This window comes from Tarenaya hassleriana, unplaced genomic scaffold (assembly GCF_000463585.1).
Source record: "Tarenaya hassleriana unplaced genomic scaffold, ASM46358v1 Cleome4, whole genome shotgun sequence".
In the NCBI taxonomy this organism is placed as follows: Eukaryota; Viridiplantae; Streptophyta; class Magnoliopsida; order Brassicales; family Cleomaceae; genus Tarenaya; species Tarenaya hassleriana.
Window position 1 is genome coordinate 3,997,835 of NW_010966881.1, and position 23,956 is coordinate 4,021,790.

Consider the following 23,956-nt stretch of genomic DNA (forward strand, 5'->3'; position numbering starts at 1 on the left):
TGAATTTAGAAATTTTAAAAGTTCGTGATGAATAGGATAGTTATCTCATAATTGGATGATTTTTTTGGGAATTTCCCTTAAAAAAAACATGATTCAAAGTAACGTATATATAATCCCATAATAATATTTTCGATAGTTATATAATATTGCATTAAATTTATTTCCCTCTGATCTCACTTTTTTTCTTTTTCTATAAAATAAAAAATTCTTTAGGTTGTAAACATAATTTTAATTTTCTAACACTGTTTTAAGTCTGCCCCAAACATTGTCGGCAAGCTTCTGTTTACGTTTTTGTGAGTATATTAATTATCACATGTTACTGCCTTTTAAGATTCCCTTCCAATATCAGTTTATTTTATTTCATTTTAATTTCCTAAAATAAAAATATATCTTTACACCACAGATGATATGGTTGACAGATATATAGTCTTGGAACGAGTAATATATATGATGTATATACCTACTGGAAAATTTCAATAATCAGTCAAACATTTTAATCAAAACGAATCATATATTATATTTTATAATTTCACTAATGTTATCACTAAAAGTTGTTTTATGTTAACGTGGAGATATTCAAAATAGTTATTTTATGTTATTGACGATAATGGAATAGATTTAAATATGCATGTTAGTTTATTATTTTCAAGTAGTTCAATATATTTAATATTATGTTTAATGATTTAGGTGCGTTAAAAAAATTTCGTTGGCATTATTGAAGTCGGAGTCGTGTTGCGTGTACTTTTAAGTTGTTTATAAAGGTTTTTTTCGCTACTTCGACTTGATTAATATTAAATACAAATAAATTAAAATCTTAATTTTTGATATCCAGCAATAATAATGCCATTTCCAATGGAAAAAGAAAAACTGTGAAATAGTAAAAGGATCATTTCAACCAAATCTCATCTGATTCCAAAGATTTTGTCTCTGTTGATAATGGAGAGGATCTACGTTTGTATTGATTTCCAATATAATGCATACTATATATTTATATGTTCATTTTTTTTTATAGGCATTCCATATATACGTATAAAATAAACCCAAGGAACTCAGGAAAGAGAATATTTTTAGGAAAAAGAAAAATAATAACACAGTTTTCTCTTATACAAAATTGATTGTAACCCCAAAAACCCTAAACCCTCCGAAAACAAAAATACCCTTCATGAATCCAATGGCTTCAATATCACTTGAACGCCATACTTGGGCTTTATGGTAAGCACGACGACGGGGGCATGCCTATAATTCTCCGATATCGTGAAGCTGAACTTAGAAATCAGCATCGCTAGTATTATTTTCGCCTCCATCATCGCGAATGACTGTCCGATACAGTTCCTCGGACCAGCCGCAAAGGGCATGAAATGGCGACCACCAGCTGGTCCGAACGTTTTGGCAGCGAATCTCCCTGGATTGAACTCGTTCGCGTCTTTTCCCCAAAGATCCTCGGAATGATGAATGGCGAGGACGGGAATCCAAATGGATAAGCCCTTGGGGACGATCAAATCGCCGAGTTTTATGTCTTCGAATGCCATTCTTGGTAGAAGAGTCGCCGGTGGATAGAGCCTCAGAGACTCGTTTATAACCATGCCCAACTGCCAAAAAAAAAAAATAACGCATATATTATAAACTATGTTACCTATTATTTTTTGGGATTGGTTTATACGAATAAACTATGTAACAAGCGAATCATTTTACGGGATAATTTACTTGATATTTATTATGTTACCATATTCATTTTTGGGATTGATTTATATGACTATCTTGGGTTTAGCTATAGAAGAAGCACCACTACTACTAATTAAGTGGGCTTTCCTATGCTTCGTGGTAGGTAGTGTACCCTACCCGCACCCACCAAGAGGCAAAGACACTTCAAACAATATAAAATATATTGTATTATTATATAAATCCATCAATTAAAAGAATATAATATTAATTGAATAAATAACAATTTCGTCTATTATATGCAATAATATATATTTTTCTATCCTTGATCTACTTAGGACCCCAGCCATTTGGCGGCTTCGTACAAGCATGTATCCAGAGAAGGACCAAAATACCCTTACTAATTTGGGTTGTGATTTGCTGCCACCTTTCATGGTGCAGGTCGCAATTTGACACATAATGCAATAACTGTGTAGGTGCATACAGTATTGCATTTCACAAAAAACGTACGTGTCACTTTTCATTCAAGGAAAATGAATTGTGAAAGAGTTTCACATTAATCATACGGTAAAAATGCATGCATGCATGCATGTTGAAATCTTTTTTTTTTTTTTTTGGTATGATGCATGTTGAAATCTTGATTTGAAATAAACTAATAATCTAAGATTAAGGATTTACGTACGAAAGTGACGCACCATGGTGAGCTTAGAGAGATGATCGACGGAGGGAACGCCGTCGCGATCACAGACACGACGGACTTCGTCCCGGACTTTGTCCTGCCACGTAGGATTTCCGGCGAGGAGCATGACGGTCCACGTGAGGAGCAGGGTGGTGGTCTCGTGGCCGGCGAAAAAGAACGTTTTGCACTCGTCCATTATGATCTGTAGATTCAAGAGATTGTTGGTCTTGTTATTGTCCATGTCGTTTAGTAGAAGCCCTAGAAGATCGTTTCCGTACGAGCTGCTCCGGCAGATCTCTACGCGATCTCGTCGGCCTTGTATTATCTCCATCAACATACGTTCAACTTCCGTTTTCAATGATTTTATCTCCCTATTGTACTTGCTCGGAAGAAATCTGTATGAATTACGAATATTATACACATTATGATCACTCCAAATCAGAATTTATGAGCTATGCTTAATGCTTATTATAAAATGGAATAAAAATTCACCCAAAATTGTTCGGGTACCTCGTTACAAAATTTTAAAATCGATAATTTTGGTCCTAGAAGGGTTTCTTGCTGGAAGGAATAAAGGGTCAAACTCCAAATTTGTTCCCCCGACAAAAAAATGATTCGTAGGCATTTGCTAGAGTTAGATACAAAATGACGACTCTGCCCTTGGTCAGTTGTGGTCAAGAGACATACCGCATTTAAAAGAAAAAGGGTATCAAAGTCAAAGATGATAAAAATTACCGAATAATATCCAGAGTTTGTGTTGTTAATAAATATTTATATATTCGTATGTATATTTTTAATAATAAAATTAATTTTTTTTGTTTTGTTATATGCACTCACCGGCTGCCGGGGAAACAGAGGTGGCGAGTGGCTTGGGAACAGAGGCGTTGGAGGACATAGAGGAGGCGGAAGATATGTTTGCCCTTGTCGTAGTTACTACCGAACACGGTAACAGATATTATATCGGCCGGTAGCCGCCGCATCTCCTCCCCTATCTCCACCTCCCGGCCGCCGCCGCCGGCGAGTCTCTCCGTCGTTCTCCTCGTGCATTCCACCATGTGCTCAGCATACTTCTGCATTTTTTCAGGGTTAAGGTTATTTTTGTCATTCGATATACACACCGTGGATATATTATTGGATACCTTGAGCCGGTGTCGGGTAAATGCAGCGGCGGGGGGATGGCGCTGGTGGTGCCAGTCGTCGCCATTCGCCATGAGGAGGCCGTAACCGATGAAGTTCTTCGAGCCCTGCTGCTGCAGCCACGACTTCCCCGTCGCGCCATTATGCCTCGTTAGAAGCTCCTTTATCATCTCCGTCTCCGTCAGGCACAACCTCGGCTCCGTCCCGTTCCACATTATGAACCTCTTCCCTGCCCATCCCATCACCACCCATCACCACAAAATTCTCAAAAAAAAAAATACTCCGAGGGTATTATGGTAATTTTAGCACTGGTCAACCCCGTGCGTGTGACTGCGTGACGTCACGCCGCACGATCTATGCGGAACAATGCGGTGGTGGTGGTGGATGTACTTTTGTTTTTATTTCTTTCTACTTTATTTTGATGGAATTAATACTTGTTAAATTCCGTACCACCAACATTTGCGTTTCCCGGTTATCGATTAACCGGTTTAATTCATGTAAACCGGACCGGAGCACAATATCCAGTGAATGGTTATTACAAACTCTCGTATACGATGATTTTCTCCTCCTTTTGTTTTTTTTAGCATAGGAATAGGATATGTTTTGGTCATATTCTTTTTTTTTCCCTTCTCATTCGGAATATGCAAAAGATTATTAAAAAAATATTCTTTCAATATGGAGAATCATGTGGAACAAATGTTTTTCGGAAAACGCAATTGATTCATCGTCATGCCAAATTAATTCTACGAAAATGACACGCGCACACACACACACATATATATATATATACTTACCGTACTGCTTGGACCAAGCCACGTAATGGGGAAGAAGGCGACCGACGATGTCGTGATGGACGGAGTTGCAGTCATTAGCGACGGACCGAGACACCATGGAAGCGATCTCGAGGATGTTTCCGGTGATCGGACGTGGTTTGGGTCCGGTCACTCCTTGCCGTTCCATCATCTTCCTTATGCGCCTAGGCGTTAGCCAGTAGCACGAAACGGTGTCGTATAGGATTCTCAGTATGAGGGTCACGAATATCACGAGGAGTGATTGTATTAACGCAGCAGACATGACTTTTGTATCTTTTTTTTTTGCAACAAAAAGATACGAAGAGAAAAGATATGGAGAGAGAGAGAGAGAGAGAGAGAGATGGTGATGTTTATTGAACAATAATAAAGAGTCGTGTGTATGTATTTATAGTCTGAAAATGTGGGAGTAATAGAATAGGAAATTATTTGTTTTTTTTTTTAATTTCATTTATTTAATTTATCAGTTGCTTTATTTGTTTAAGACAGAACATAAGCCACTTATATTCGGCTTTTCGTTTTTTCTTCATTTAGGAAATCAGTTGTGGGGGAATAATCTTATCTTTCCAAATTATATTAGAAGTGCTTTTTTATTCCCCATTATATTACGCTTTTGTAATATCAATAGCTGAAACAATAAAATTTCTGAAATATATTAACTGTTATTTTTGTTGGAAATACGTTTTTGAGAAATGTACGTGAGAATGAAATTGCGAAATAAATACAGCAAATTAAGAAAGATGCCGAATGCATAAACAATGCTTAATGGCTTCGGCGATACACATACAATTCTTTGAAACTTTGGAATGGAAATTAATGATTTTATCATTTTCTTGATTTGATGTGATATATAATTGTAGGGGTGTCAAATGGGCCGGCCCGGCCCGACCCGGCCCGGATCCGTACTCGGCCCGAGAGTTTCGGGTTCGGGTTCGGGCCGGCCCGAATTTTATCGGGTTTATAAAATTAGGCCCAAACCCAATTTTATAGGGTTCGGGTTCGGATTCGGGCCGACCCTATTTAAAAATCTGCAAATTTAAATAGACACTAAATATCATAAAAACAAACTAAATATATTCATTAATAACTAAAAGTAAAACAAGATATAAAAACACATACCATGAAAATAAACTAAATATCTTTAAAAACAACTAGACAAATGGTCAAATCCTGAATTTTTTATACAAATCACTCAATTGTTAATACGTCTTCCGTCCCCATCATAGAGTGATCGCTTGTAGACTCTAACACGGTAGAAAAAGGAGATAGTGAAGCAGCTAGAAATCCATCCGTCGATTCCACAGTACCAAGACCTGATTCTATACACCGATTACAATAATCAGAATGTTAAACATAAACACATAAACATCTACGTCACTAAATCACAATCATGACAATGTTATGAAAATATATACTTACCAAATTCTTTAAAACCAAACATCCAAGAACGGGCACATAATAAAGCTTGTACGTTCGAAGGCAAAAGACGGCTTCTATACTTGTTCAACACGCGAGAACCAGCACTAAAAGATGACTCAGAAGCAACGGTAGTAATAGGAATACTAAGTATATCTGATGCCATAAGAGCCAATTCTACGCCATATCGTCCGGTATTAGCCTTCCAATATTGTAAAATGTCCATATCACTATGGATTTTGATGTTCATTTTACGATCAAAAAAATACCTATCCAAAGCTGATCCCGATCCATCGTCAGACGAATTACCATCATCACATCCATATAAATCCTATATAATACCAAACATTGAACAATGTTATAATCAAAAGAAATCATTGGAATAACTAATAAAACGAAGAAAAAGAATAGAACTTACCGCGTAAAGAGTCGACTTTTTAACCTTTTCTTTTGAACCGGCCACATTTGAAGGAGTTGAGCTTTTTGAAGTCGACACCGCAAAAGTAGCCTTGTATTCTTCAAAGAGTAAATACATCTTACTCTTCACTTTGTCCACTTTAATTTCACTCGTGTTTTTATCAATTTGGTCATAACAATACTTCAACCCCTTCAACTTCATCCTCGGATCAAGCACGGCTCCCATGGCAAGAACGATACTATATTCATCCCAATATTTGTCAAATTTCAATTGCATCCTTTCAGCCATGCTCTTAAGAATATCATCTTCGCTCCGCGCATATTCCTTCAAAAGCAGTTCGATCTTCCATACTTTCATAAAGTACAAGTTGGAAGTCGGATAATATGAGCCAGAAATCAATGTAGTAATTTCATCAAAGGGCTTCAAGAAATCGCATATTTTTTCAGCTCTTGACCATTCTTCATTAGACGGACAACACTTGTAATTTCTATCCATTATCTCAAGAGAAGAGAAAGCCTTTCGAAATTTGAGAGCATTATCAAGCATCTCATAAGTAGAGTTCCAACGTGTCGACACATCCATAGACAATGAGGATTTGATATCACTGCCGAGTTGGTCCACACAGCTTCTAAACTCTTTCATCCTCGATTCAGAACCTCTAACATATTTCACACTTTCTCTTATCTTCTCCAAAGCATCACAAATTACTTTCAAACCCTCTTGCACAATGAGGTTCAAGATATGCGCGCAACATCTCACATGAAAGAACTCACCATTACACAACAATCCGTTTTGCCTATCAAGTTGATACTTCAACATATCTTGCATACAGTCGTTGCTTGAAGCATTATCCAGAGTGAGAGAAAAGATCTTTCTCTCTAAGCCCCATTCTCTCAAACAATCAAGTATTTTCCTGCATATTTCCGTTCCCGTATGTGGGGGAGGCATAGAGCAAAATGATATGATCTTACTATGCATTCTCCAATCCTCACAAATATAATGCGCTGTCACACAAATATAACCCTCGTGAGTAATAGCCGTCCAAAGATCAGAGGTTAAGCATATCCTACTACGAACTTTTTCCAACTCAGACTTCAATTTTGCTTTCTCACTCTCGTAGAACTTCATAACATCAGCAGCAGCGGTGTTTCTAGAAATCATTTTGATTTCCCGGTTGGAATAAAGCATCATCTCTCTAAACATCACATGCTCAACAAAGCAGAAAGGAAGTTCATGAGCAACCAACATCTTAGCCACTTTTTCCCTCCAAAGTAGCTGATCAATCTTCTTTTCCCTCAATTTTCCATCATAACCAATAATCATATCATCTACCCTACCAAACTTGGGCTTTGCCTTGCAATTAAGTTCTACATGTCGCTTTAGGTGCGATGTTCCTTTTGCAGCCCCAGCAGAAAGCGTTTTACCACAGTGATTACAAGTGGCAAAATCAGGACTTATCCTAGTCATGTGATCCCAAACACATGACCCTCCTTTTCGTTTTTTACCACGTATCTCCTGACTGTCGCCTTCTTGTTGTTTAGAAGGAGGTCCATCATCGCTAATATCCATCACTTGTTCTTCTAGATCAACTTTTTCGCTATCCATTGTTCACAATCTGACAACAAAGAACAATATGAGAAAAAAAATACACAATCAGATTCAGATAGATAAAAATATACTCGACGATGTCAGATTCATTTCAATGAATGCAAACACCGAGACTGAAATAGTAAACTCAGAGTCTGAACTTGGATCATTCGACAAACATGAACTCGCAATCAGATTCAATCGAATGAATGCACACAATCAACCAACATAAACCCACAATCACATAAAGACACAAATAAACAAAATTGTGCAAACACAGACAATAGAAACGCATACATAATAATAGAAGACGAAGAGAGAAGATGATGAAGAAGAATATGCGAGAGTGAGAATTGGCCATCGTATACATGCGTGTCATGTCCAAGTTAGAATCATATCATTTTCTTATAATATATTAAATATATAAATTATTTGATGAAAATATCCTACCCGCATCTCAATCTAAATGTTTTATTCCCATACATACAAAAATAAAATAAACTTGTGGCATTATAAGGTGGTGTTAATATAGATACAAAAACAGAATAAATTTAAAAATCTAACAATAATACACTTGAAACAAATATGCATCTAACACTATTATTAATGCGACAAAAAAACATATAATATTTCTGAATGTTAATCGATTAGGGATTAATTGTAAATAAAATTCAGATTTTTTCTATAGATGGAACTCATAAATCATATATATATATATGTATAATATGTGCGTGTGTGTCAATCAAATCATTCCCTTTTGTATGTGTGGTTAATTATAAATTGAGAAGATTTATGAAAAAGCCCAGACAAGATAAATCCAGCTGGGAAACATCAACTTAAGGTGAAGAAGAAGAAGAAAAAGAAGAATAGGAGGAGGAAAATTTACCGAGAGAGATAGATGCGCCGAGATTGAGAGAGGGGGAGAGAGAGCCACGTACAACAATCGAGCGTGATGAGGTGATGGCAGAAGAAGAAGAAGAAGAAAGAGGAAGAGAGTCACTGGAGAAAGCCAATGATCTAGTTCAAGAGACAAACATGAGAGATTGGGAGAGATGGGCATCGTGGAAACAGAGTGGAGAAGAGGAGAGAGAACCGCTAGGGATTATGATTTTTTTTAATTTTATTTATTTGTTTCACAAAAAATTTAAAAAAGAAAAATAAATGGGCTTTTCAAGCCCGGCCCTAAACCCGATGGGCTTAGCCCGGTTAAACCCGAATCCAGTTTTCAGCCCGGCCCGAAAGCCCGATTTTTTTTGGGCCTATAATTTTAAGCCCTAACCCAGTTTTTTTTGGGCGGGTTAGGATCGGGTTTTGGGCTTCGGGCCCAAATTGACATCCCTATATAATTGTGTGTGTGTGTGTGTGTGTGATTGTGCATTTCAAATCTAAACCTTTGTTGATAGGATCTCAAATTTGTAATTGTATGTACTTAAATGATGATTTGTATGATTAGTGAAAGTATTGCTGTAAAAAAATTATTATTTTTAAAAATTACATGAAAATATTTGTTTTTTAGATGATAATAAGTTTTTAAAAGTGAATATGGATCGAATATAATTATATATTAGGATATAATTACATATTATTTGATTGGATTTAAATACTAGAACAAAATATTTACTGTTAAATCCATGCGTGTGCGCGCGTACGTGTATATACCAATGTTTCGAAAATCAAACCATAATTTTGTTTGTTTTATTATTTCATGATAAAGTTAGGCGATTATAAAACATATATGATATATATATGCATAAGCAAAGAAGATCTGTTTATAATTTTTTTTTTGGTATGCCACGCCGTGTTTGCCATTTGAAAATCCAAAGTATGGTATCTAAAGTGAGAGACTGAAGATTACGTATCTAATATATATACATATATATATATATATATATCAGATTTATTTATAATCATTCTCTTTAGAAAACTTTCTACTCCTTTAATTAAAAACATATTTGCCGAACAAATAGTTTTTTTGATAAACTATTATTATTTTGATACCAAAACAAAATCTGATATTAAAATTTAAGAAAAATCTAATATATTCTCGGAAACGATACGCCCGTCCAGTAAATAAATTCATGTAAAGGGACGGCACAATACATTTTATTATATTAACTTATTTGACGTATACTCTCATGTTCTATTGGCTCTAGCGATTATCATCGTATAAAATAAAACCAATATATAATGCATAAACTTTTAAATAAGTTCAACGTAAGATCGGGTTCAATGATTTGGCATAAAAACAATCAATAGTCCACACAAATTTTAGATATGGTCTACCAAAAAAACTAGGATGCAATATATATATATATATATATATATATATATATATATTATTCGATTATAGACTTTTCAAAAACATAAACAGATTGCTAGCCGATTTTTTTTTGTCAAAGGATTGTTAATCGATATTGCTTATTGAATAACAGGTTTAATTCGATAATCACTAAAAAAAATAATATATTAGAATCTCCAAAAAAAATATTTTGAATAATTTAATGAATGCCAAATTTTACCCGTCGATATAACTCATATTGATGGGATGGTGGAGATGAAGGTTCGTCTTGTCTGTGATTCGAACATTATCTTATAGAAGGAAAAACTAATTATATTATAAGATTTACCATATAATTAGATTATATATGATTGATTTAATTATGAACCTCTCATATCCTATATACGGGGTGGTACCTGGTTAATATATATGTTTAATAATAAAATAATTTCATATCGTATCATTCTGATATATGTTTAATAACAAAATAAATATAACACTCAATTCATCTGTCCTAGTTTCATGAAACTGAAATGGAAGTTTTAAAAGGTCCTGTAGTTAATCATGGCGATCGTGATTAAACAAAGATTTGGAATATAATAACCCGATTGAACGTTACATTAAAAAAGAATCAGAATTAACTTCAACAAAAAAAGATTAAATTAAATTAATTAATTTACAAAATTTTCTGCTTTGGATATGTTCTTTCAAAAGCAAAGCGCACTTACATAACGCCAAGGTATTGGCGAGTCGGCGCGTGAAACTTATCCATCCTTTTCTCCTAAATCATTTTCTCGAATATCACATATATATGTATGTATATATTCAGGATGCATTAGAACTATAATTTCAGGTCGGTTGGTCGATTTTTAAAAATAAAATATAAATATTTATGATCATATAATGTAATAAATAAAGTTTGATTTAATCATAAAAATTACTTATTAAGTGATAATAATCTGTTGGATATCACATATATATGCCTCTGAGTGATGATCAATTGCTTATAAAAGTATGAATAATGTTAATACAAGACACGGCCTTTCCCTTTGATTCCTATAATGTTAAATGGAATAGTTAAAATTCTGTCGGAACAAAATTATCATCATGATATATTGATATTTATAATAGTTTATATCAACATTCATATATATCAACATATATATATTTTTATGAGGGTGTGTTATTCGGTTCCTAAATCATCATGGGATTGATTAATGTTATTATAAGGTTAGACGCATAGTCATTTTAACCAGATAGCTTAACTATATGGATTGATTTAGACATAGGATGGTATGAATCATATTTAATTAACAAATTTGGTTTTCCTTTTTATTCATATTTAATTGAATAACATATAGTATATGCCTCTGCATTAATATATTACCAAATCTTTGTTTTCCTTTTTATAAAGTATATTTATTATATATTCAATATATAAAAATTCCGTCAAATTGCATGTTATTATAATCAAAATTAGAAATAGAATTAATTGGAAACATTTAGTCAAAGATTGTAGAATCATTTGATCAAGAAAAAAGATGATCTTGTAACCTTCTTTTATTCACCGCGTATCACAAAGCACGCGATACACACTTCGGCGGGACTCTCTCCTTCAACGTGCAACACATTCCATGCAAGAGTAAATAGTTGAAAATTTCAGATAGCACGATATTTTTACCAATTTTCAAAATTCGCCCTTAATCTTTTGCATTATCAATAACATCCCTCATGTTGTTTGGTATTATCAACATTATGGTTTCATTTTGTATTTTTTTTAATGCGTTTTAAAATAATTTGGTGAAATTGTGCATGAGGGAAAAGTTTTATTACGATAAAATTTAAATAAGAGAGTAAAAAACACTTCGAGCGATCAATTGCATATTTATTTTGGAGACATTTTTTTTTGTTCTCTCAGCGTCTCTAAAGGTATATGATTGCTTCAATTTTCTTTGTTATATATAGAAAAGAGTATTTATTCAATAATTCATTCATTTATATTAATTTAGTAGTTTAAATATATGATGGACATAATTTATCAAATTTAATTTAAATAGATATTTAAACGGTCGATTTTACAAATCAATGGAGTTTAAAATAACCCCTTATGATATTTACAAGATTTGGACCTTTGTTTTTTTTTTATGGGTTATGAATACAGAATTATTTGTTAGATTAACAAGAGAAATAAAACGTTTTAAGCTAAGAAAATCTATAATGACGGAAAGTATGAGAAGAATGATGCTCAACTAATCATTAGGGGTCCATCACGAATGCACATGAATAACATTTGAGCAGAAACTATATTGTCAAGTCAAAAGGAAAGAGACGTGGGGAAAATGAGAGCGACATTACAGAGGGGAATCCAACATCACACATTTATCGAAACTTATATACGATTTTAAGATTATTGGACCAAAATTACCCAAATCCAATCCTAAACAGTACATTTAGATCAAATACCTGTATATCATATCGAACGTAGGGAGGTAAATCTAATTACCCTTTTATAAACAAAAAAAAACGTAGGCTAAATTTTATTACCCTTTTATAAAAAAAATGTAGGGTAAATTTTCACAGCACTTATTTAAAAACAAATGAATAAGAAATAAAAAATTGAAAACAAAAAGTTAGGAATATATTCTTTTTTGGGCTCTCTGTTTCGGTGTATTTAGTGGGGGGTAATTGTCCCATCAAAGCCCAAACAAATGGAGGCCCGCCATAGGGTTAAAAACTAGAATCTAGACCGTACGTCATGGGGGACCCACAATTGTTTGTGCTTTGTACGGTCTTGATTAGTTGATTTTGATTGTTCATCAAAAGAGGTAATAAGGTATAAATTCAAGATCATGATTTCAGACAACACACACACACAAAAAAAAAAAGGGAGTGTTTGGCCTTGTCATTTGATCGTTTGCCCCTGCAAGGAACAAAACTTAATCTGTACAGTATACCGAATGGATAACCGGGTCAACAGCTCAGACCGGAAGTATGCCGGTCGGTTCTTGAATGTATCAAACTAACCGGGTTATAGATCAAGAGTTCTAAAACCCTTTACCCGAAACATCTCGTGGAGCTCAAACTAAATCAAATGCTTAACTAATGATACACTGTGCATAAACCAAGGTCGAGTCTAAATCTATAATCGACTAGGTTTGCATAAGACCGGGTTGGTTAAGCACGAGTTCAATCAAAAAAGGGTCGGCGCCAATCTGAGTACCAAGTTTCTTGATCGACTTACCCGGTTTAGGCTTTATGAAAATCGGGTACCCGAGTTTCAAATGCCCACGAGGTGCGACAGAGGCTATGGACCTCGGAATATGACTGGTGGGGGCAAGTGCGTGGAAGGCGAGATGTCAGCTGAGGGGAGGAAAGAGACTAGAGAGCGGAGATGTAGCCAATGGTCGAGGAGCACAACGAAGGCATGTGACCAGCAACAATGGATGAAGCGACGAAAGCGATGCGACACAGGCAAGACAACGTCGAATTTTTACCGCCGAAACCCTAGCCCTTATTTTTTTTTTTCCTGAATGAAACCCTAATCCACAAAATCTCCGATTTTTAAAAACCCTAACTTGACCATTGGATGAAACCCTAATCTCCTCCCGTCACTCACCCCCTCGCACTCGCTTCTGCCCCTCTTCCATCTGGGTCAGATACCGACAGCAGGACAAGGGTAACCTCCAGCCAAAACTCGATCTCGAACTCGACCCTTCGGAATCTCGCTGATGACGGACTCATACTCGTCTCATTTATAGAGGAATAGCCTAACTTTCAGATACTCGACTTGCGGCCGACCGGGTACTCTAAATTCCGGGTCCCCCCATCCCTAGAAACGAATGATGATTCCCAAGTAAACGAAAGTAACGGTCAGAACGGCACTCCTTATGAATTTATGATACAGAAGTAAGATATATTTTGACAAGTTCTGCTCTACATTGATAATCTTTGCCCTAATACCGGCAAACAACCAAGACTGAGTTCTACTGTGTCAATAAGAATGAGCATGAAAACCAATAACAAAAAAACCTGAGTCCTGGAATCAAAAGAGCCTTTGAAGCTTCATGGTCTTTCAATGTTGTTTCTTCTCTTTGTTCGCTTGGCCGAGATGCCTCGACAATGTCCACTGTGTATAGTTGGTGTGAAGCGCAAAGAGTATGAAGTATGAGAAGCAAAGAAGCATGATCAGTGCTTCGAACAGGAAAGGGTACTTCTGAGGAGGAAGAATGGTTAAGTAAACAACATGAAGGACTAAGGAGATGAAGAAATGGGTTTTGAGTAGGAAGCCGAAACCGGGATTGATTGGAGAGGAGAAAAACAAAGTTTTGGTTTTGTATCTCACAATGTGGCTCCCGGGTGAGTGATGAACGACGAAGAAGAGGAAAGAGAGCATTAAGTAGGGAAGCAAGAGTTTGTCACGGCAAAGAAGAGGAAACATCGAGAAGAGGGCGTAAAATGTAAGATGGCTGAAATGGTTAGGGATTCTCAGAGCCAATAGGGTTGCAGGGAGAAGAGGCAGAAGAATCGATTTCTCGTGAACTGCAGATAGAACACAACAATACAAGACATTAAGCGATAATGGAGGAAATAAGTTGTAGAGGGCGGAAAAGCTTGAAGAGAAATGCGATATATACCTTGGAAGGAAAACAAGTAGAAGGCCATTGAGCTGTTGAGAAGGCCGTAGAGGAAGCCTTCGTTGCTGGGAGACAAAATTTGTTGAACCATTGAAGGGAGACAAGACAAGACAGTTGTAGCTAAGCTTAGAAGCTTGAGCTGTTGTGTTGAAAATAGCCTCTTCCATTTTACGAGAGTGGATGTGGTGCACCAGAAATTCGCGACGTAATCCTCGTATATTCCCCTCTCGAATGGAGCAAGACGAGAGACAACCTGTGCCATTTAGCCAAATAAATTTGTGCAAATACATGAGGGGAGAAACATAAATTACATTATCAAACAATATTCAGATTGTTTTTACAAGAAATGGTCAATTATACGCTTACCGTTAAAAAGTCATCCAGCGAATGAAGATATGGCCACCAAACAATGACAAATGTAACTATCACCGCAAGCCCGAGCTTGAATACTGCGAGGATTGGGTGTTTGCGTCGTAGGCATTTGCCAAGTAGATGGCTGAAGAAGGCAGGTGCAAAGTATGCACTCATCTGTGAACAAGAAAAATAAATAAATAATTAAAAGACAATACGAAAGAGTAGACCTCGTGCTATGAACATGAAGAGAAATCTGTTGATACAATGTACTATAAACAAAAAGTAGAGGAAACTCTTGGAGATTGTGGGACTGATGTAGAAACATATGTACGTAACAAGCACTGTGTATTGCTATATTCTAAGATATGATACATTCCGTAAACAACATACATCATGACACTATGTCTTTGACCTTCATGGACCATAGTGGTACCCTAGCTTATATCACACACACTGACTTAATTCCATCAACTACAAAGGCGGCATCTAATTTTCAGTCGATGCGATTAGTAAAACCAATGTGTGTCCAAGTTCATCGACAGATAACAGAAAAGGTTCTAGCTTGAAATGACTGAACAATCGAACACATATACCCGACATATTTTAAGTCAAGTTTGTCAATGCAGGAACAGAAACCTGTTTATGGCTGAGAGCTAGTGTGAACAAGGCACAGGTGAGGACCTCGCTCTGGCAGATTACCGCAGCAATAGCACCGACCGTAAACCCCAAGCTGATACAGTTATACTAAATGAAACATAAAAACATCCTCGTGAGAATCATCATACTAACGAGAAACAGTATTTAGCAACACCAAGAGAGGCAAGGATGATGTAAAACCTGAAAATGGCCATGATCAATTAGGATCAAACAAGGGTTTAATAGAACCATGGCAATGTGCCATGCCACCTCGCTTCTACCGCTCGTAGATCGAGTTCTATGGTATGCTAACACGAAAAAGAGAACAGCCGGGAAGAAGATCAAGGCATCAGACGATAAAACTGTCCATCTCATCAGTAATTTTCTGCGGGGGAAACCAATGCGGCTCCGATCAGCAAAGCCGTATACAACAGAAACTATCACATATCATCAACAAGTATCGAGCTTCTCGTATCACCTATGACCAAAAGAGTGATTCTTCAGACAAAAACCCTAAGACCCTGATCCGAACATATCAGACGATGAACTACAATATCAGACGACTACATTAGATCATCACAACTGGGACAATGATTCTTACCCAAGATAAGACTCGTGCCCACGAGAACTGAACAGATCTACGGACTGAGGATTGAACCGACGGAGGAAGATCCCGTGGGCGTAGCTCTGGTAAGCTGTAAGAGGAGGGTAATCGAGCCCCCAGTAACTGAGATCGTTGTCGGTGCTGTTCCTGTACCAATCTCCGACAGGAAGATTAGTGGTTATCTCCATCCAATGTCTCTGCGCCTCGAAATCTCCAAACTTCGGCGGAGTTCCGGCGCCGGAGTAAGGGTACAACGACACAGCAGATCGGATCAGCAATGCGAAGAGGGAGATACAGAGGAATGACACGGTAGTTCCCTTGTGGACTAACCACCGCCAAGAATCATCCAGAGCTCGGGGTTCCGGCGAATTCTCGCCGGCGGCGACATTGCCGGCATGTTTTCCTGTCTTATTTCGCTTCGGCATCCCCCTATCGTTCTAAAAAAAAAAAAAGAATTCACCCACACGCGACGTTTCTAATTCAAAGAAAAATGGTGAGAAACACTGGACGTTCACGCGCTTATAGCGCGCGTGGGGATTTTCTATAGTTGTGGAAGCCCTCACTTATTGGGCTTCACAGGCCCCTAATGTTGGCCCAACTATCTTCTCCGGATCACCACAATCACGTGTATATTCTTTTATCCGTAGTTCCATGTCTAGGGTTTATATATTAAAGCCGTGGGCATTCGGGTCGTTTAGCTTAATTCGGATTTAGGTATTTCGGATTTTGAATATTAGTATCCAATTGGATATATATTTTGAATATCTGTTCGGATTCGGGTTTGCGTAACTAAAATTATAACCAAACAGTATATAGGAATTGTCAAATATAAAAAAAAATAACAAAAACAGCATTTTTACACCATTATTTGCAGATATAAAACATAGGAGATGGCATTATAATAACCGATCGGTTATTTTTAAACGAATCGATCCGAACCGAAAACCGATTATTCGGATCGGTTTTATCGGAATCCGAATGCCGATGCCTCCTAATATAGACTTATAATTATTACTGCTTTAATAAATAAGCATATCTCTAATCGTATTTCAACTCTTTTCGTATATAACAAAACTATATACTGTATATATATATTAATAATCAAATTCAATCAAAATTTGAAGTAATGTTCAAATTTTGGCAAGAAATAGGGGAATGGGTGTAACAACGACATTGAGAAATCAAAAATTGGAATCCTTCACTCACCAAAATCTAATAATCGAATGAATACCAATACCAAAATCTTAATGGAGAAATCGAAAATCTGAATCCTAACCAACCGAGAGATAACCTTTTAATTTTCCATTAAGCAATTAAATTCTAAATTCAAATCAAGATATGATATACAAATTAATTATATGATTCCGAATACTTTTAGGTCATATTAATTTTCCATAAAATCTAACTAGTAAATACATAAATAAATATCAAAAGTTCACAAATCATGCTTTACATGATTTATATCATTAGCCATGCTCCATAATTGAGTGCCCTACATAATTCACGGTTTATATATTTGTTTCATGTTTCTTCGCCACGTGTCACGTATAGGAGTGCGTTGTGTCATCAAAACCTTGTATCAGCTGCGCTGGTATATAAACCCAAGAAACGGTTTGGTTCTTCTTCTCTCTCTGTATTTTTCCCTGAAAGATGAAGATTTCCGTGAAGACTCTCAAGGGTACGAGCTTCGAGATCGAAGTGAAACCGGAGGATAAGGTACGCTGGTTCCTGATTTTGGGAAGAATCTGTTCTACGTTTGATTTTATCTGGTATTATCTTTGTAATCCCTTTGTTTCGTTGTCTAATTTGGTTTCTTGATAATTGAGTTTTTCAAGAATTAGGGTCTTCTCGTTAGAGTATCCGATACTAAATTTAGGGCTTTGATTTTTCTCTATTGTTTTTGCCGGACGGAATTTTTCTGAGGATTGGTTGGATTGGAATTTTGAATTAGGGTCTGGAGTGAGTCACTTCGGTGTTGGAATAGGTTGCTAGATTCGTTAGTTCAACCGGTGAACTGTTTAGGGTTTATATAATAATGGTTTTCGTTTTGATTCATTACACACCATATCAGAGTCTCCGGTAGAATGTGGAATCCTACGAGTATCTTATCGGTGTTATATATTCCATTTCAATATGTCGTTTGAGCTATTCGTACTTCGGACTGGCTGGTTTTCATTTGTTGTTGTTGTAATGGATTCACTCTATTAGTTAGTCTATGAATTTTGTTGTCCTGACTTGATTTGTTGCTCTTTGCGTATGGATGAACTCTAATCACGTCTATTCTTGTTGGGTTCTAGCTTAAGCGTGTTCCTATATGGTATCTTCTGAGGACAGCATCTATGAAACTTTGTAGACAGTCTAAGCTTGCTATAATGTTATGTCTTGCTTCAGGGTTATGTAATTTATACGAGTGGATAAATTGTTGAAGGCTTACTGACCTTTGCTGGCTTCAGGTCACTGATGTCAAGAAGACTATAGAAACGGTTCAGGGTGCAAATGTTTACCCTGCTGCTCAGCAGATACTAATTCACCAGGGAAAGGTTCTCAATGATGATACTACGTTGGAAGAGAACAAAATTGCAGAGAAAGGTTTTATCGTGATCATGTTGTCAAAGGTGGGAGTTAACTTGGATATTTTCGTTAGAACCTACAGCTGAGTGTAGTTGCTAATAACGAGGTTGTGTGATACCTTGATTTTTTACCTACTTATTTTTTGGTCAAACTATAGAGCAAGGTTTCTTCAAGCGGGAGTTCAACTGCATCTGCATCTGCTCCACCTGCTAGTGCTAATCAGGTGAGTATAGTGTATATGTGCTAATTTTTACTCAGTTCAGAGCTTTTTAATTTCCAAGAAAAGGCAGTGTCTATTCCGTATAATGCATCTAGTGATCCCAGTTTTGGTTTGTCAAACGTAACTGTTGGGGTTCTTTGGCTCAGCCTTCACAGACACCAGCTACGGCTCAGGTTTCTGCTCCAACTGTTACAGTGTGAGTTACGGGCACATAGTTGTATATTAGTGGAGAATCAGTTCCATTTTTAAAGGAATTGAGACTTGATCGTTATTTTACATTACTCAATTCCGGGTTTTGCAGTCCAGAGCCTTCAAGTGGAGCTGCAACTGCTGCTGCTCCTGTTTCGTGAGCATCTCTCTCAATTTTTAGATACCATTATCTATCATCATCTTTTCTTGAAGGACCTGGTGTTTCCTGCTTGTTAAAATAAGCTTCGATCTTTTTTGTGCGTTGAAGCAGGACTCAGACAGATGTTTATGGTCAAGCAGCCTCAAACCTTGTTGCTGGAAATAAATTAGAGTCTACCGTTCAGCAGATTCTTGATATGGGCGGAGGTAGTTGGGACCGTGATACGGTTGTCCGAGCTCTGAGAGCTGCCTATAACAATCCTGAAAGAGCTGTTGAATATCTATACATGGTTTGCATCATTTTCATTTCTTAACTCTCTTTCTCTCTGTGTGTGTGTGTATGTGTGTTATTGCCAACTGTTAACCATCTTCTTTGGCCTTTGTTGCTGTATAAGCGAAGCACTAGCAACTGCCGCGTTTTTTTATTATGCTTATTATATTAAATTCTTGTTATAATTTTTCAGGGGATTCCTGTTCAGGCTGAAATTCCGGAAGCCGCTCAAGCTCCACCTAGTGGTGGACAGGCCACAAATCCCCAACCACAGGCTCAACAACCAGTGCCAGCAGCTCTAACCGGCGGTCCAAATGCGAATCCATTAAATCTGTTTCCCCAGGTAGGGTTTTTCTAAACCTATTTCATCTTTTGCCTACTCTGATTAATTTCTATGAGATGAACTATGTATGTATATGCACCAGGGCTTGCCTACCACGGGCATGGATGATGGTGCGGGTAATCTTGATTTCCTGCGTAACAGTCAACAGGTATCTTTATTGACTTCTCAGAGAAAAGCTTTGTTTTTCCTTGCCAGCTAGTAGTTATGATACCCTCGCTTCTTTTCAGTTCCAAGCCTTGCGAGCTATGGTACAAGCCAACCCGCAAATTCTACAGGTATTTCTTTATCTCCATTTCATTTCTTGGTGGATTATATCCAGGGGCCACACTCGGTTTCAGAAACTTTTTATTTTTCTTCTTCAGCCCATGCTTCAGGAGCTCGGTAAACAAAACCCACAACTTATGCGGCTGATTCAAGACCATCAGGCTGACTTCTTGCGATTGATAAATGAACAGGGGGAGGGAGAAGAGTGAGTCAATCCTTCTATCTCCTCTGAGCTAATAATTTATTAAATTTTTAATGATGCATGCAATGTGATATTTCCGTCCTCTATCACTTGCCTCCAGGAATCTTCTTGGTCAGTTGGCATCGGCAATGCCACAAGCTGTGACCGTCACACCCGAAGAGCGTGAAGCTATTGAACGGGTCAGTCCCTCTCTTATATTAATTGCACTCGTCTTTGGTGATGGTTATGCTCTCGCAACATGAATCTTGAGAAGAAATTGATGAATAATGGTCCATGTCCATGGTGCTCGTCTATTTGTTGGAGGTTAGGGATGTTCATCTTATTAGCTAGTTCATGGCTGGGAACCTAGTTTTAGGGCTGGGCGGTTCCGGGTACGCTGGAAAACTGGGGTATCCGGCCCGCGATTATATTGTGATTTTGATTGGGAGTCCCTAGTTTAAATTTTGTACGGAGTATCAGTCATAGTAAATGTTCAATGGATGAGAAATGCAATCGGTAGAGTCTTTGTTGTGCAGCTTGAAGCGATGGGATTCAACCGTGACATAGCGCTCGAGGTATTCATAGCGTGCAACAAAAACGAAGAACTCGCAGCCAACTATCTTTTAGATCATATCCACGAATTTGAGGATCAATGATGATATGATAGAAGAAAACAGCCCCATCATGAACTGGATGGATATATAAATGCGTTTTATGTTTACATTTTTACATAGTTATCACGGTTGGACTCCACATTCTTTTCCCTCTCTTCCTTGTTGCTTTGATCCTTTTTTTTTTTTTTAATTCTTGCAAATCAATATGTCCTGAAAAAAGGGTTTTTTTTTTTGGCGATATATATATTGAAAAATGTTTTGAAGACAATTCAAATATTGGGGTGTAAATCTAAATCCCATTTTCAATTAGTAAATCAGATCCTTCAAAGTTTCGGCATGGTCCGGGTCGGGTCAAGATAAGCCAGATCTAACCGGTTATTTGGTTTAAGATACGATACCGGTTGAGTTGTGCGTAAACCGAGAATAGATCTCAGCCGGCCAAGGAACACGCGTCGAAGTTTCGTTGGACCCTCAAGACTGAGCCTCTAAATATATTAATTTTAACTCTCATACTTTAAATATCTGCGCATCGGCGATTTGTCCTTCTTCTTATTCTTCCTTTTTTTAAAAGCCCTAGCCTTTGGATCCGATTTTCTGACAAAAAAAAAAGGTAACACTTGCTCTCTTCTGCAATCTTATTGTGTTCGTTGGATCTGATGGTTGAATGTAGTTATCAGGAGATCTGTCTGATCGATTCGCTTTGTTTCGATGCTCGAATCGTACTTTGTCTGAGCGTTTTCGGTTTTGATGCGATGATTGTAGGGCTTTTATAGCTTGACGATTAGATTTCTGGTTGTTAGGCTTGCTTGAGAGGATTCGTTTTTTTTTAAATCGATTTCGTTGTGGATGTTTCAAACAACGTTAGTTGGATCTAACCTTCTTTGAAATTGAACATTTTTGGTCCCTGAAAGGCTGAAATGATCTATGTAGAAACATCCCGTCATTCTAAGTTTCTCGATTATACATGTTGGATATAGGTTTTACGTTGTCCAGTTGATAATTTCTTGTTTCCACAAGAAGAGCATATGCCAATTTCTGGAGACTAATGGTTTTGGATCTAGTTGCCTGAGACGCAAAAAATATGACAAAATGTATTACTTTTATATCTTTTATTCTTGTGAAAGTTTGATAGATCTCATGAAGTTAGATTACATACTGACTTTGACCACTCAGATATAAATCTGCAACCCCTTTGGCATCGCTAGATTCGCTACATGCGTGTGTTTGAATTTATACTTGGGATGACTTGAAATTTCAGTTGTTGCTTATGACTTTGGCAGTTTGCAAACAGATTCCCTTGTTGGTTACTTGGTTTTGTTTTATGCTGTTCCTCTCCAGTTACTTAACCTGTATTATCCGTTTGTACTTGCAGGTTTCGCTCTAAAGCAGTACATTTAAGATGTCGACTGGGTCATCACGGGAAGAATTTGTTTACATGGCAAAGTTGTCCGAACAAGCTGAACGTTACGAGGAAATGGTTGAATTCATGGAGAAGGTTGCCAAGACTGTGGATGCCGAGGAACTTACGATTGAGGAGAGGAATCTGCTCTCTGTTGCCTACAAGAATGTCATTGGAGCCAGAAGAGCTTCATGGAGGATCATCTCTTCTATCGAGCAGAAGGAAGAGAGCAAGGGAAACGAGGATCATGTTGCTACAATTAAGGATTACAGGGGCAGGATTGAATCTGAACTTAGCAAGATCTGCGATGGGATTTTGAACCTTTTGGATTCTCATCTCATTCCGGCTGCCTCTTCAGCCGAATCTAAAGTCTTCTACCTCAAAATGAAGGGCGACTACCACAGGTATCTTGCCGAGTTTAAGACTAGCGCTGAGAGGAAGGAGGCTGCTGAGAGCACCTTGTTGGCTTACAAGTCTGCTCAGGCAAGGATTGCCACTTTTATTTAAGCATACGAACTCTTGTTCTTTACAAGAACCTTTGGCATTATTTGCTGTCCCACTGGTATACTGATTTTGTTGTCTACCCACTGGATGCAGGATATTGCTGTTACTGAGTTAGCTCCCACTCACCCAATCAGGCTGGGTCTTGCACTTAATTTCTCCGTTTTCTACTACGAGATCCTTAACTCCCCCGACCGTGCATGCAACCTTGCCAAGCAGGTTTGTTTTATCATCTACTGTTATATCTTTGCTTGTTTTCATCCTGTACACATATCTGAGTAATGCCATCAGTCTGATTGACGATTACTTGCATTAACCAACATACATTACCGGGTTTATGTCAACTCTTTCAGTTGTGTCATCGTGCATTTGTGGATTACCACATAACTCTCCATCACTGCATCTCACTGTGTGAGCTCTTTTTTTTTTTGTTGTTTCTTTCACTCTGCTTGCAGGCTTTCGACGAAGCTATATCCGAGTTGGATACACTTGGTGAGGAATCATACAAAGATAGCACTCTGATTATGCAACTTCTCAGGGACAATCTGACTCTGTGGACTTCAGACATCACTGTAAGTCTCCCACTTCCCCTTACTACTCACTGTGTCTTCCTCTCCGTAGAATTTACAGCTTTTACTAAAGAAACTAGATCAGAACGAATTCTGTACCAACTAGTGAAGTAGGAATAAACCGGTCGGAAACTGACACAACCCTGCTTGCGTGACAACAGGATGAGGCGGGTGATGAGATCAAGGAATCAGAAAAGCCTGTAGGTGCAGAGGATGAACAGAAGCAGTAAAAAAACACTAGAAGATGAAGAAGGAGAAGGAGAGCAATTAATATCCTATGGGGTTTGTTATATGGACACACACACTTGTAGTCTTCTCGTCACATGCTTTCGGAATTTCGTGTTATGTCTTAGGAACAGAGACCCTTTTTCTATTGATGGTGTTTTAGATCGTTTGTTTCACACACATTTCGCTTTCCTTGATGTTGATTTCTTTTTTTTTCATTGTGTTTTGACCTTTTTTTT

General features: G+C 37.3%; 4 protein-coding genes across 6 annotated transcripts; 2 read left to right on the plus strand and 2 right to left on the minus strand.

The window, feature by feature from the left end:
• Positions 1–1,104: 1,104 nt before the first annotated feature.
• LOC104823862 (cytokinin hydroxylase) lies at positions 1,105–4,621 on the minus strand. Its single transcript, XM_010555616.1, has 5 exons — positions 4,270–4,621; positions 3,478–3,704; positions 3,176–3,408; positions 2,355–2,733; positions 1,105–1,589 (listed from the first exon to the last, which is right to left on the minus strand). Exons 1-5 carry the CDS (start codon positions 4,547–4,549, stop codon positions 1,161–1,163), a joined length of 1,548 nt encoding a protein of 515 aa, XP_010553918.1. The 5' UTR covers positions 4,550–4,621; the 3' UTR covers positions 1,105–1,160.
• Positions 4,622–13,842: 9,221 nt separating this feature from the next.
• Positions 13,843–16,673, minus strand: LOC104823863 (probable dolichyl pyrophosphate Man9GlcNAc2 alpha-1,3-glucosyltransferase). Its single transcript, XM_010555617.2, has 6 exons — positions 16,209–16,673; positions 15,809–15,992; positions 15,608–15,715; positions 14,984–15,145; positions 14,618–14,870; positions 13,843–14,522 (listed from the first exon to the last, which is right to left on the minus strand). Exons 1-6 carry the CDS (start codon positions 16,634–16,636, stop codon positions 14,056–14,058), a joined length of 1,602 nt encoding a protein of 533 aa, XP_010553919.1. The 5' UTR covers positions 16,637–16,673; the 3' UTR covers positions 13,843–14,055.
• Positions 16,674–17,821: 1,148 nt separating this feature from the next.
• Positions 17,822–21,170, plus strand: LOC104823864 (ubiquitin receptor RAD23d). 2 transcript variants are annotated; one of them, XM_010555618.1, is made up of 12 exons: positions 17,822–17,927; positions 18,665–18,826; positions 18,940–19,005; positions 19,149–19,198; positions 19,304–19,348; positions 19,460–19,640; positions 19,815–19,964; positions 20,047–20,112; positions 20,192–20,239; positions 20,327–20,433; positions 20,531–20,609; positions 20,946–21,170. In XM_010555618.1, exons 1-12 carry the CDS (start codon positions 17,862–17,864, stop codon positions 21,063–21,065), a joined length of 1,140 nt encoding a protein of 379 aa, XP_010553920.1. In that variant the 5' UTR covers positions 17,822–17,861; the 3' UTR covers positions 21,066–21,170. The 2 variants fall into 2 exon arrangements, with proteins under 2 accessions (XP_010553920.1, XP_010553921.1); XM_010555619.1 differs by having other exon boundaries at positions 19,463–19,640.
• A 358-nt stretch (positions 21,171–21,528) lies between these two features.
• On the plus strand, positions 21,529–23,956 carry LOC104823865 (14-3-3-like protein GF14 psi). 2 transcript variants are annotated; one of them, XM_010555620.2, is made up of 5 exons: positions 21,529–21,633; positions 22,396–22,905; positions 23,020–23,142; positions 23,379–23,495; positions 23,654–23,956. In XM_010555620.2, the coding sequence occupies exons 2-5, from the start codon at positions 22,423–22,425 to the stop codon at positions 23,720–23,722; spliced, it is 792 nt and encodes a 263-aa protein (XP_010553922.1). In that variant the 5' UTR covers positions 21,529–21,633; positions 22,396–22,422; the 3' UTR covers positions 23,723–23,956. The 2 variants fall into 2 exon arrangements, with proteins under 2 accessions (XP_010553922.1, XP_010553924.1); XM_010555622.2 differs by having other exon boundaries at positions 21,612–21,630; positions 22,394–22,905.